Raw genomic sequence first — 14,013 nt, 5'->3', positions numbered from 1 at the left:
TGTACTTTACTTCCCCAAACGGAGATTCGCTAAAGTTCAAAACCAAAGAAAACCAGAGATGTCGTTTCATTCAGTGCCAGACCACCAGGCTAGCAGCTGGTCCTTGCCGCTTTTCCCAGCCGTGTCGGTCTCACTACAGGCTAAGCTACAGGACTCCGTGTCGAAAGTGCGGAGGCGGAGCGGATGCCGAGGAGGAGCGCGGCTGGCGGGCGCCGTAAAGCACGTGGGAAACGTGGAACATGGCGGCTGGATTCAAGTGAGTCTCCCCGGGGGACTCCATCTGGAGGGGCGGCCGGGGCTATGGGAAGAGGCCAGCACTGGGCTCTTGGAGCAGCGGCGGCAGAGGGAGAACCAAGTCCCGTGGCCTGCCCGCGTGGACCATCCCCGGACTTCTGTGCCCCGGGATTCCCTAAGTCTCTGCCTGCCTAAGGCTCCGCTTCGCCTTCCCGGAGCGGGGTGTTTAGGGGAGGGAATCGGCCTTCGGGGCTATCCGCTGTGCAGGTGATTCTGGCTCTCTGCGCCTCTGGCTAAAAAGAGCCGAGCAAGGCTCGCCAAGCGCTCTGGGTCGGGGCGCGCAGTTTAGGAGCCAGGGGAGCTCCTGACCCTCCCTGTTCATTCGGGTCTTTACCGCGCTTCCTTCCCGGGAGCTCCGCACTTGTTGCTGCAGCTGCTAGTAAGTAACGATCATCTGATCTAAGATATGCTGTGCATGTAATATGAACAAAGATGTGACTGCTTCTTTTACCACCGCTAAAAAAGAGTCCAGCCCTAAACATAGCACTTGGCCAAATCAGTAAATGTTTAAAGACGCAAAGCTAGGGCTCCTGCAGAAGAGGGACATTAGAGCTGAAGCTGCACAGGGGATTCTTTAAAAACTAGCAGAATTTTGTGATGTTAAGGAGATTTAATATAAATCGATTGTTTAATGATCTACAGATTAACAGCCACCTCTCGTTAATAACGGAATGAAGAAGCTTAATTAGATAACTTGAAGTGTGTTTGCTGTAGGATTCTTGTGAATCTTTCAAAATAAAATTTATTTTTAATAATTTATTTCAGAACGGTGGAACCACTGGAGTATTATAGGAGATTTTTGGTAAGTAAAGGCGACTGTGTACATTTAGAATTGGAGACCTTTTTTAATTCAATTTCCTCAATTTTCAGATGTGGAAACTGAGGCCTAGGGAGGTTAAGTGACTTGTCAAGGGCCTATAGAGTTGATGGTAGAGCCAGGAATTAAACCCACACTTGTTATATGCTTTGCATTTTTGTCATTGTTTAGTTTAAATTAGATTTCAGCCAAACCTTTCTACAACTCACACGACATGATATAGAGAATGAATGAATTGTTATATTTGTAGGACTTTTAAGGTAAACATATGTGAATCATGTTTGTTTATTTAGAAAGAGAACTGCCGTCCAGATGGAAGAGAGCTTGGGGAGTTCAGGACTACTACTATCAATATAGGTAAGAGTACTCTGTGTCCTAAAAGAAAGAAAGAAAGAAAAAAAGTAAATGCTATAATACAAAACTAATTTTATATGTAGTGCTTGTTGGATATTGGTGATAAATTCTGGGGTTTTTTAGAAATTTTTTTAAACAAACATTTTGTTCCCATTTACCCATCATAAATTGTTTGCTCAGGCATAAGTATATGAGTCAATTATTTGTGAAAGGCTAGAATGGAGTAAGAAGTGGTATTGTTAACATGGTTCTCTTGTAATAAACCAAATCTTATTTTAACAAATATAGCCACAATAAAAATTTCTGTATGGAATATTGCTAAGCCCCATTTTGTTTCTAGAATGTACAGCAATCAAATCCAGTAAAGCAAAAGATTCAAAATGTTTTGTAATGAAATTAACTCTAGGATAATCACTTGTTTGTAAATGACAGTGACCTGTTTTTAAGTACAAATCATATATCTTGGTGGTACTCTCTTCAAAAACAGGTGGCTCTCTGTTGCCTCTGGTATAAAAGCAAACTCTTCAGCCTGGCACTTAAAGCCCTTTCCTGTCTGGTTCCTACTTACCATGCCAGTCTTATTTCATATTATTTACCTTTATACAACTTCATATTCCAGCCAAACTGGCCTACTAGCTGTTCTTCAGTCCCTGCATTCCAGCTGTGGTTTTTCACATGTTGATTCTCATTTTGGGAATGCATTCCCTCCTTATCTTAGCTCTTCTCAGATGCTGCCTTCTAATGCCATTCTTTCTGATACTCCCACTTCTCAAATTTGCCTCATATTATACTTATCAGTATACTAGATGTATCTCCTTCAAAGAACATAGGTTCCTTAAGGACAGGAATTGTTTGGGTTTTGTCTTTATATTCCAGCACCTGGCACAGTATGAATGTTTGTTGAATTGAACTTTAGATAGTATTAGATTATTTTCTGTCCATTGACTAATGAGGCAAACTAAAAGAAAAATTCAATGATTTAACCAGAACCTCAAATTACATCAAATACATATGAAACCATAATGGGTTTTTTTTTTTTTAACCAAGTGGACAAAAATGTTAAACCTGGTAATTATTACTGGTAAGATGACTTTTGAAATTTTTTTTCTAATAAGTTTTTTAATCTGTTAAATATCAGGTTCAATTACCACTGCAGATGGTTCTGCTTTAGTGAAGTTGGGAAATACAACAGTAATTTGTGGAGTTAAAGCGGTAGGTCTCTTTTTCATTTAATCATCTAAAAGAGTTACCAAATTAGTTTCATTGGTCATTTTTTTTTTTTTACCAGACCTTTGATTTCATCAGTGTAGGGAGCCCCTGGTGAGGAAACTCTCTCTACTAGTACAGATGGAGTCTTGGAGACTTACCTGGGACACTGAGAGGTTAAGTAACTTGGCCAGAAGAACGTAGCCAGGATGTGGCAGATGCTGGACTTAAACCCAGGTTTTTCCTTACTACCAGGGAAGCTCTCCATGATGCTTCTCATTTCTCTTATTAGATGGTAATGAATATCTGTAACACTGCAGTTGATTGGAAAATTCAGTAGCATTTTTATAAAGTTCTTGTTTTTATTTCCAATGAACAATTTAGGGATTAACTGAATTGATTATAACAAAAACCAAAGAAACAAAGTTCAGTAATGACATGCTAATTATTTCATAACTATTCTTTGGATGTATCAGAATTGGAATTCATTTTTAATTTTTCATATTTTAAAAATTTGAGTAATTAAGATTCTGAGGCTTACGCCTGTTGGTGATATGAATTTGTAGTTAAAAGTTTTATTTTCAGGCATTTACTTTGTTTGGAACATAATGGAAAACCTAAGGTGTTCAAAAGAAAGTAGTTTCTGTGGTAGTGTGTTTATAGAACTGCAATATCAATTTTTCTTTTATAATTTTCTTTTAGTAAAAAAGGGAATTTTTTTTTGTTGTTGTTTTCTTTATAGGAGTTTGCAGCACCTCCAGTAGATTCACTCAATAAAGGTTATATTGGTAAGTTAAATGTTTTTTAAAAAATACTAATTAGGTGTATCACTTTGTTTTAGAGTATTTGCAGGTTAAAATACATAATGGAATAAAGAAAATATTTTAATATATTTAAAAATATATATGCATATCCCTTCAAATATTAAACAAGAATGTTTCCAGAAAATGTTTTGTGTTATCCAATGGAAAAAACATGAGATAAAAAGTAGTGGAATGAATTTAACACAACACAACAGATTTGATAGATAACTTTTTGTCACATCCTAATGTCCTCCTCTGATGTGTTATTTTAGCCAGGGTCTAGACCCTGAACTCTTGAAGGCTATGCTAACAGGATACAAGTTTTGGGCAGGTCCTATCAGGCAGAAGACGACATCAGGTGTGGGTGTAGAGAAAGTCCATGTTAAATTTCCATTGAGTAGTCTAGCTAAGTGTGGAGAGATTCATTATTAGTTTGGCCACAAGATGTTTTTGGCCACGACTCATTAAGACTTATCTAGTTAGAATTAGAAGGATTATGATTTATATCAGTAACTATACTGTGCCCATTCAAATACATTACAAAGAAATTAAATTCCATTTAGAAAGCAGATGGATAACAAAGGATCCTTTAAAAACACCAATTATTCCCATGATATATTTATAAATTAGCTTTTATGAAGTAGATTTTCAGTTTTCAGTCATAGATCAAGAGTTTGCTTTACTTTCATGCTTTGAACAAGCAGTCACATAGTCACCATTCTGTTTGGTCTCAAGATCTCTTTACTTTCTTAAAAACTGAGCATTAGCCACCCCCTCTCCCAAGAACTTTTACATGGTTTTATCTATTAATGTTTATATTATAAATAAAAATGTATTATGAAAATATTTTTGATCTCATGGACCCCCTGAAAGAAGGGGATAGTTCTCCAGATCACATATTTTTGAAGACTATTAATCTCACATAGTAATCAACAGATTAAAGTTAACTTCTCCACTTACAAATTTAAGCTTATTCGGTAATGGATCTTTGACTAACCACTAAATTAAGGTTATTTTTGTTATTACATGTTTAAGTATGGCGAGGGTAAGTAACATTGTATATCTAGTTGCATCAAAAGATTGTTGTGAAGATTGTTTCCAATAGGACTTGAACAAGTTACAGTTACTGAGATTTGCTGGAGATATTTCCTTCTTGTTACTTGTTTCCATTTGTATCTGACTCTGTGACCCCATTTGCTGGCCATTCCCTTCTCCAGCTCATTTTACAGATGGGGAGCTGAGGCAAACAGGGTTGAGTGACTTACCTAGGGTCACACAACTAGTGTTATGTCTGAGGCTGAATTTGACATGGATCTCCCTGACTTCAGGCTAGAACTCTGTCTTTATTAAATAAACTATGGCAAATCTATACTTTTTTGTAAAAGTTTAACCCCTGTATTTGAAGTCTTAGCAGCTATAACTACTCTTCAATTCTCTTATTATTCACACTTGTTTGAGGATCTTGGGCAGCAATAATGTTTTATATTTGCATGCCAAGTGTTTTCACATTCATTCTTTTCTATCTGATTGTAGTTGGGTATGTAATTACATTTCATACACAAGAACATGTTTTGTAATTGGAGTTATCTGTAGAATGGAATTTGATATATAAATAGAAGCATTTTGAGCCCCATCCAAAGCCTTTATTTCCTGAATGATCATAAATATGTTGCTATAAGGCAGGACCATGGAATGGACAAAGATAGAAATGATAAGGAAGCTAACATGCACATTTGATAAGTAGCCTCTTTAACAGAGGCTTATTGATTTATTATAGCCCTGTTCAGAGTCACTGAATGGAAAGGATCACAAAGGTCATCTTTGTGATTGAGCCCTTTACTGACCAAGAATCCCTTCTACAGCATCCCCAACAAGTGGTAAGGTCTTTAAGGGCAGGGATTGCTCTTTTCATTTTGTCTTTACTCTCCAATATTTAACAATACTTCTCTTATATTTATTAGATTGAATTGGATGCCTTGTGTCACTGTGATTTATATGGAGCTTATAGACCATTAAAATCCCCTGGTCTATTTAATGTAAATTGTCTATAAGCACTTTTATCATACTATACTTATGAAGTTTATTTTTTAAACTTGTGTAATATCAGGCTTTACATTTTTTTCCTATTAGATTTCATCTTACTAAATGTAGCCAGCTCATGATTTTGGCCTGTTAAATCTTTTTTTTCAGATTCTGTATGTTGTCCAACATGTTAGCTATCCAAGCATTTGCGTCATTTGAAAATCTGATAAAATTGCCTATTATTCCTTTATTTGAGACATAGATATGAATGTTGACTAGCACAGGTCTAAGGACATAATTTTGTTGCATTCTAGTAGAACTCTCTAAGTTGACATTGCATTGATCCATTACTCTCTGCTCTTGAATTCATTCATTTATCCACCCAACTCTGATTATGAGTAGTATGCATATATGTATTTTGTATAAATTTTGCAGCACTTATTTTCTAAAGGTTTCTTAGGTTTTAACTTAAAATAGTTTGCTAATGTGACAAGTTGCATTTTAAACATAAATCCTTAGCAGTTTTAGATTTCCCAGTATAATTCTGGGCTAAGATAGTTTTTGTTCAGATATTTAAATTTATCTTTTATATCTGTCAACAATGAAATTTTTATCATAGTTACAAAATTATATAACAATACTTGGAATTTAATATACACAAATCACTTTACTAACTTCATTTGATCCTCAATAATATTATAAGGTAGGTATTTCTTTTATTATACCTATTTTACTAATGAGAAACTAAGTCTCATGACATGGCTATGATTATACAGCTAGTAGTGTTAGCAATTATCTTGATTATGTTCAATTTCATAGCTTAGCAAATTTTTTTTCTTTTATATCCTAAAAACCCAATGAGTTAGGATTTTTTGGGGAAAGGGTTACCCTTATTAAAAACAGAATTGAAGCAGAGATTATATGATCATCATGGCTATGAAAGTGAGTTAATAGTGGAATTATTAGATGTTTTTGTAGTTTTATGGGCCAATATTTTGTTTTCTCTATTACCAGAAACATTTCTTTATGCTAATATATAATTTCTCTGCTCTTCCATATTAAGAATCAACACATGCAAAAAAGGCTAAAAGAACCCCATTATGAATTTTTAGGTTAAAGGAAATCCTTCTAGGCTGGAAACACTTGCTTTGGAAAAGAAGCTAAAAGAACTTAGGTTACTTTTGAGAAAATTAATGCACTTGCAAGATAATAAAAATATTTTGGAAGAGTACTTTAAATGTTAGAGAAAACATCTTTTATGTAGACTAATAGGGAATATAATTTGAAATATTTAACTAAATTACTCTCCTAGAAAGTATCTTGGAATTTAGATCAGTCTTCCTGTGATCACTAGGGAACTGATATGACAAGGTCTGACCTTTATTCTTGCTTTAGTATGGCTTCTAACATTTTAATAAAATGTCTATGAACTTAATTAACACAATGAGAATGCATTTATTCATCTCTTTGCCCCTTGCACTTTTTCAAATTGCTTGCTAATTTCCAATCCATTCTGTCAAAGACAGACTCTTGAGAGTTTCAGATTTGTAATGGATATTAGAAGTTATTTAGTTGAACCTGTATCTGAGCAGGAATATCCTGGATCACAGGGTATTTATTGTTGTTCTTACAAATGATTGATGACTTTCTATTTTTAAAATGTTAAAAATTGAATTTGCCATTTTGAAAATGTATTGAAAGCAGCATTTAATAAAAGTTTTGGTATGTGATTTTTCTTGAGTTCATAGTTGTAGAGTGGTTCCCCACTCCCCTTTTTTTAAACAGTTCCAAATGTGGATCTTCCACCTCTGTGTTCATCAAGATTTCGTTCTGGACCTCCTGGGGAAGAGGCCCAAGTGGCTAGTCAGTTCATTGCAGATGTGATTGAAAAGTAAGACATTCCAATAATTTGAGCATTAGTGACTTTCAAGTTAATTTTTACTTGTAATTTACTCTATCTTCTCTCTTTGATCCAGTTCACAGATAATACAGAAGGAAGATTTGTGTATTTCTCATGGAAAGGTAAGAAAAAAATAAAGAAGCATAAGTGATTTTTTTTTTTTAAGTACTATAAATTTTTTATTTTGTTTTGTTTGGAATAGGGTGGGTATGAAATGTAAAGTCACCCCAATCTATGTTATCCTTCTAGCATGTTATGGGTAGAATACAATAAAGATTTTAGAAAATAAACAGTATTGAAAAACCTGAAAAACATACTGCTTATTTAAATCTCTTGCTTTTAAATTGCTATAGGTACTATTTTTTTTTTAAACTTGAAGCATAACTCCTCTCTTCTACTAGTCTTCCTTCTTTGTTTTTTTAACCCTGAATTCTTAGCTGTATCAGCATTATGTGTACTCTGAGATCACAGATGCATAAGTCAAAATATTCATGAGCAGTCATTTGGCTATCAAGCAATGATGAACATTGTTTTGGTCACAAAAATTCTCTACGTAATACATGGTTATCCCTTCCACATTGATTATCTCCCTATAATCTAGAAAATCCATGTAAATCTTTTTGGTTCTTTGTTCATACCAGATTTTTTTTTTCCTTTTATGGGATGTTTACTATGACTTAAGGCAAAATTTGGGCTTAAGTATTTCATCCTAGACTCTAGTTTGTGTTGTCTCCTGGCTTTCATCTATTGTCTGTAGCTTTTGGAAACCCCTCTCAAAATTCCCAGTTTTTTTTTTTTTTTTTTTTTTAGGCTGACCCTTGATATACTGAAACTGCAATGGGGAAAATTGCCATGTGGAAGAGATTAGTTATCCCTTTTTTGGGGGGGAAGTTGGGGAGGGGGTTAAGGCAATTGGGATTAAGTAACTTGCCCAGGGCCATGCAGCTAGGAAGTATTAGTGTCTGAGGCCAGATTTGAACTCAGATCCTCCTGACTTAGGGTTGGTGCTCTATCTACTGCACCACCTAGCTGCCTGGGACAACTAATGTTAAGAAGACAAAAAGAAACAAACTATTGCATTGGTGGAGGGCATACTTAAAACACTGAAATTATACATTCTTGAAGTACTAAAATGATTCTGTATTGAAATATGAAGTACTGGATAATGATTCCTGTAGCATTTTTTAAAGTAGTTAGGTAAAGCTATTTCAAATTCCTTTTATATTAAAAAATAGAATCACTTCAATCTCAAGATTCATAACTCCAAATTGTTTGTAATTTGTTATTGATACCTATCAGCTTACTACTGGATGTTTTCTCCTTTAACTTCAAAGAAAACACACTTGACGGTATCTTTTATTGCTCCTGTTTTTTCCACTAGCTCTTTGTCCTTTACTTGACATCTTAATGGAATGTTCTCCAGTGTTCTATCTCTGGCTCATTCCACTCAGATTTCCTCTGGAAATCACAAATTCATTCCTCAGATTTCAGTTACATGTCATTCATATGCATATGATTCCCAAATTTGCATCCCTGCATCCCTATATCCAACTGAAGACATTTCCCCTGACATGTCTTATCGGCTCTTAAGTCTGTGTTTAACACAGAGCATACTCTATTATACTTGCACTTCCTATTTTTGTCAGTGGCACTTGCATTTACCCAGTTTCCTGTGTTAGAATTTTGTTACCTTTGTAAATTTGATTCAGCAAGTAGGCTTTGAAGGAATTCAAATGAAAAGCTGCGTTTCTACTTTATTCTGGAGGTTGTAGTAAGCCATAGAGGCTTCTTGAATTATTTGTGCTTTTAACTTTATTCACAAAGTACTGTGGAGAGTGGATTAAAGAAAATAGGAGATTAATTAAAAGTATGTTGTGCAAGTCTGAGTAACTCATAAGTGAGAAAAGAATTCGAGAGGCAAGAAATATTATGGAGGTAGACTTGATAACTGATTAGTGTGAGGGCAGGGATGGGCTTATGGGATAGCCAAGAGCTAAAGTGTTTTGAGATTTGCAAATCAGTTGTTTGAATTCTGTCATGTATTTTTTCACAGGAATAATGCTACCAAATGGTAGTTAAGTTCCCAAATTAGCTTTTAAAAAACTATTTAACCTTTAAGGTACTGTGCATTATGCTGATGAAGATGAACAGTAATAGATTTCTCTAGGAAAAGATTTAGATTCTAAAACTGGGTTCATTTTGCAAGAGAGAATTTTTGAAGCTAAGTTAAGCATTGATGTTGGCAATTCTCAATAAGGACAAATTCACAAAACTTTGATCTCAGATTCAAATTGTGCATTTGTCTTAAACTTACATACCTCGCTCTACTACTCTGATCATATACTCCTCATCTTCCTCTGAGCAGAGGGATAAAGAGTTATGTAGTTTATGACATGGATGGTAAGCAACTTCTAGACTTGATTTGAGGTTCCTGCTAAGACAAATTAGTTTTACTATAGGCTATATCCAGTAAAAAGCTCTTTCTGTGGAAACTTTTCTTCTATTTTTAGCTTGCATGGGTTCTATATTGTGACCTCATTTGTCTTGACTATGACGGGAACATCTTGGACGCCTGCACATTTGCTTTATTAGCAGCTTTAAAAAATGGTAAGTTGAATTTAGTAACAAAGTTTATAGACTTACCTTAGTAATAGGATTCCAACTGGTAAGTAAACTGACTGGTAATTGAATAATCAAGCATGTGTTGCTGATAAGACATCTTCAGCTACTGCAAACAAATAGTATAATTTGAAGTCACATTTAGCAATGATATTAGCAGAAACATATCTTATAAGTTATTTGGGTTCTTTTTTATAACTGAAATTGAATCCTGACTGATAGTAATTCCACTATAAAGGCTAACATAGAATACTAGTCTTACTTATTCAGTCCCTGTGTTTTGGTTTTACTTGTCTTTATGTATTGCCTGTTAGGAAAAAAAGATTTTTAGTGAACTTACTTAACTTAAAGTTGTAAACCTTTTAAGGAAAGGCATTACCCAGTTTTGTATAACATTTCACATTTGTACATCTTTGAAGAGTAGATTGTTATTCCCAATTTTACATAAAAGGAAATGATATTTTAATAGCTATAAACTATCTGAGTTGGAATACAAATCCAAGTCTTCTAACTTTTGAATCCATCCTTGTAGATCAGGGACACAGTTGCCGCTATTTTATTTGATTTGGGGGAAGTTTGTCTTAACTTAGGTATGTGAAGTAGTTGGTGGCTAGGGTAACTTGGTATTCTTCCTTTTTCAGTACCTTTGCTTTTCCATACTTCTTACTACTACAGCAATTTGGCTTTAGGCGTACAAGGCTCCCAATAACATTGAACTCTCTGCTGCTGTGAACTCTGGTTCCTTGGGGTGATCTGGTAACACCAGAGCTGGTCCACCCCCCTAGTATAAAAGAGTAAGCTAAATGGAATTAGACAGCTGTTTATAAAGATTTATCTAAATTTATTAAACTATCAATAACTATCTTAATGTACTTGGATTTTGTGTAGAAAGTTCTATGAATTATGCCTAATTTTGCATACCTTTTATAGGATTTACATTAACACTTCTATCTCTGCCTTTATATCATATTTAATGTGACAGCAGTAATGGAGGAAAGATCCATAATCATAAACATTTTAATTTTCAGAAAAATTCAGTTATATTTTAGGTGTTTAGAGTTGTTTGGTAAAACTTGAGGTGGGAGGAAGGAAAAATTCATTTGGGGTTTTCCAATGAGAGTACCCTACAACTCAAGGTATCTTTTAGAAACTATAATAATTATTTGTCTTTTTGCAGTCCAATTGCCAGCAGTTACTATAAATGAAGAAACTGGCTTAGCTGAAGTTAATTTTAAAAAGAAAAGTCATTTGAATATTAGAACGCATCCGATCGCCACATCATTTGCTATATTTGATGAGTAAGTTAATAAGGTGGTAGAATTTTTAATATATCCCCACTTCTTGGTTTATACGGAGAATTTTCTTTTGGGAAAAAATGCTACAGTATTATTTTATTTTGTCAGTAATTTTTAATCCTTGTTTACTAAATTAATTACTAATTTAATCCTTGTATTACTTCCTAGTTATTCTTGACTGTTACTGGCTTAACAGGAACTGACACTTCAATCATTCCATATACTATTTCATTTTGTCTTCAGATTTTCAAATAGGTGGTGGCATAAGCATTAGGTCCATTTTACAGGTGAAACAATAGGCTCAGAAAGCTTAAGTGTCACCTAGCATCACCTAGCTAATAAAACATTCCTGACCAGGGACTTAACCCAATCCTGATTTTTACCACATAACTTCCATGAGGATGATTAGATTGCCATTTTTGTCTGCTTTTGTTCTTGTAATTCTGGAATTTTAAGTTTAAATTAGCTGAACCTGTTCCCTTCTGAACATGTTTATTTTGTGTGTTAAAATGAGTTACAAACAATTAGTATGTCTTATCTTTTCTAGCACTTTACTCATAGTTGACCCTACTGGAGAGGAGGAACATCTGGCAACAGGAACCTTAACAGTCGTAATGGATGAGGAAGGCAAGCTGTGTTGTCTACACAAACCAGGCATGTTATTTTACTTTAACTTAAAAAATAGCTTTATAAAATCAGGTGGATTAGCCTTTTCTATAGGCTGTGTTGGAAAAAGATTAGCTTAATCATGCATAACACTATCTTTAAGAAAAATAAAGTTATGTTCAGGATTTAGAATGACATTTTTTTTCCCCCTACTTCAGATTCTTTCCAGAACAAGACTAGTTTTAGCATTAATGCATGTAACTTTTTTCTGAAGACAGTATCCTAGTCTTATCTTAGGATAAATAAAACGTTCTTCCTTTCCCATGTTATGTTTTCTGGGTTGTTGTATTTTGTTTTCAAATTTGCATCAGTAGGAAAAAGTATAAAATAACCAGTGTAGTATATGAAATTTCTTTTCAGGTGGAAGTGGACTAACTGGAGCTAAACTTCAGGATTGTATGAGTCGAGCAGTTACAAGACACAAAGAAGTAAACAAACTGATGGATGAAGTAATTGAGAGTGTGAAACCAAAATAAACAGCCAGCACATATTTTTCAAAATGGATTTGTAAAAATTGTATTTGTTACAGTGCTCACAAATCTTTTATACTAAATAAACAAATATCAATACTACATTTACAAAGTCCTTTTTTTCCCCTAGAATTTCTTAGGCCACCTCCTTATACTATATACAGTATTCCTTAATGGAAAAAAAATGCACAGTAAAGCAACTGTTTAAAAGGCTGTGACTTAAGAAAACCAACCCTAGTTTATTAGATGAACTAATTTTTAAAATTTCAGGGTTGGGTTCCCATAGTAGCTTGGTACTTCTGCCCCCACTCTAGCCATGTAAAATACTGACACTTAAAAAAACCCCAACAAAACAAAAGCAAGTGAAATAAAAACCCAGAAGAACCCTTTGCTTTCAATGCTCTTTTTTTTAAAAAGAGAAATAAACAAACAAACAAACAAAAAAAACCCTAAATAATTTCGTGACTCAGAATTTTGGAGTGGTTGGCGTGCCTCTCTTCACTTTACTTTTTGACTGGCTGCCTGTATGTTGATGCCGATGGAGCTGAGCTGTTTGTGCTGCTGCTGCTGCTGCCATAGCCATTTGATGCTGTAAGAATCGCAACTGCTGCCAGAAGGGGAAGGAAAAAAATTCAAGTTATGTTAAATTTAGGTAGGAATGGACAGGTGCTTTTTTTTTTTTTTTTTTTTTTTTTTTTTTTTTGGAGAGAGAATGATGGAAAACAACAAAACTTCAAAGTGAGAAAGCACCATAATAACAAAGGGGACTGTACCACATTGAGACAATGCACAGTCAAGCAGCACCAGTGGCACGGAAGCCTGCTGAGGGCCTTTTAAAGATCATGGATCAACTTTTAAATTGTTTTATTATTTTGCCCTGTCAGTTTTTACTGTAGTAACTCAGCAACTTCAGTTACCAACATGGTTTATAGTGAGAGTTTGTAACAATATAAATATTTACAATTTCAAGTTTCAAGTTCCTTTTCCTTGCTATATTGGTTATTTAAACTAAAGTAATGAAAGACACCCCAAGTTATAACATTTAGTAGTATGAACACTGCTATATATTTTCTGCACTATAATGTCAAAAATAGTTGGCACTTAAGCATCATCTGATTTTTAAATAATAATGGCAACTGGGAAGAATTGGTAATGTGCTGCCAGGACTCTTTGAATAATGAATTAGAAAAAGATAACTTAATTGTTTAAAATGTTAAATATTCAAGCTGAATGACCAGTATGTTGAAACTCTAGATGCTAAATTTACTAATAACTTTATTTACTGAATATTATAGTGCATAAAAGAATTAAGAGAGAACTAAACCAAAGTATTAGGGAGTACTTTGGGAGTTTAGAATTGTTTTTTTTAAAAAAAATGTAATCAGAGTGAAGTTGCTGGATTACTTGTATCTGTTGCTGCTGCTGTTGAAAGGCAGAGGAGAGCTGGAATCTCTGCTGAGGAAGGCTTTGCTCAGGTCTGTTCTCGGCAGAGCCAAGCTGAGACAACACTACAGAAAGGAGAAGGGGAAAGCAGGCCAGTCAAAAAGGTTTGAAGGTTATCAGAGTT

The 14,013-nt window shown here is 34.5% G+C and overlaps 2 protein-coding genes across 16 annotated transcripts in view; one reads left to right on the top strand and one right to left on the bottom strand.

The window, feature by feature from the left end:
• The first annotated feature begins 144 nt into the window (after window positions 1–144).
• EXOSC8 (exosome component 8) lies at window positions 145–12,548 on the top strand. Its single transcript, XM_051987425.1, has 11 exons — window positions 145–256; window positions 1,060–1,096; window positions 1,405–1,468; window positions 2,604–2,677; window positions 3,414–3,459; window positions 7,282–7,387; window positions 7,473–7,518; window positions 9,907–10,003; window positions 11,193–11,313; window positions 11,858–11,964; window positions 12,337–12,548. The coding sequence occupies exons 1-11, from the start codon at window positions 240–242 to the stop codon at window positions 12,450–12,452; spliced, it is 831 nt and encodes a 276-aa protein (XP_051843385.1). The 5' UTR covers window positions 145–239; the 3' UTR covers window positions 12,453–12,548.
• SUPT20H (SPT20 homolog, SAGA complex component) overlaps window positions 1,332–14,013 on the bottom strand; it is a 54,894-nt gene continuing 42,212 nt past the window's right edge. For 7 of the 15 annotated variants that reach the window (XM_051987419.1, XM_051987423.1, XM_051987416.1 and 4 more), the window contains 2 exons: window positions 13,851–13,954; window positions 12,467–13,053 (listed from right to left, as the gene is read on the bottom strand). In XM_051987419.1, coding sequence (XP_051843379.1) covers window positions 12,913–13,053; window positions 13,851–13,954 — 245 coding nt within the window. In that variant the 3' untranslated portion in view covers window positions 12,467–12,912. Of the gene's footprint in view, window positions 1,487–2,832; window positions 2,986–7,955; window positions 9,223–10,039; window positions 10,125–12,466; window positions 13,054–13,850; window positions 13,955–14,013 lie in introns of those variants that run through there. The other 8 variants (XM_051987421.1, XM_051987417.1, XM_051987422.1 and 5 more) reach the window with 6 other exon arrangements.

This window comes from Antechinus flavipes, chromosome 3, assembly GCF_016432865.1.
Source record: "Antechinus flavipes isolate AdamAnt ecotype Samford, QLD, Australia chromosome 3, AdamAnt_v2, whole genome shotgun sequence".
Classification (NCBI taxonomy): Eukaryota; Metazoa; Chordata; class Mammalia; order Dasyuromorphia; family Dasyuridae; genus Antechinus; species Antechinus flavipes.
This window is presented reverse-complemented; position numbering and strand designations above follow the sequence as displayed.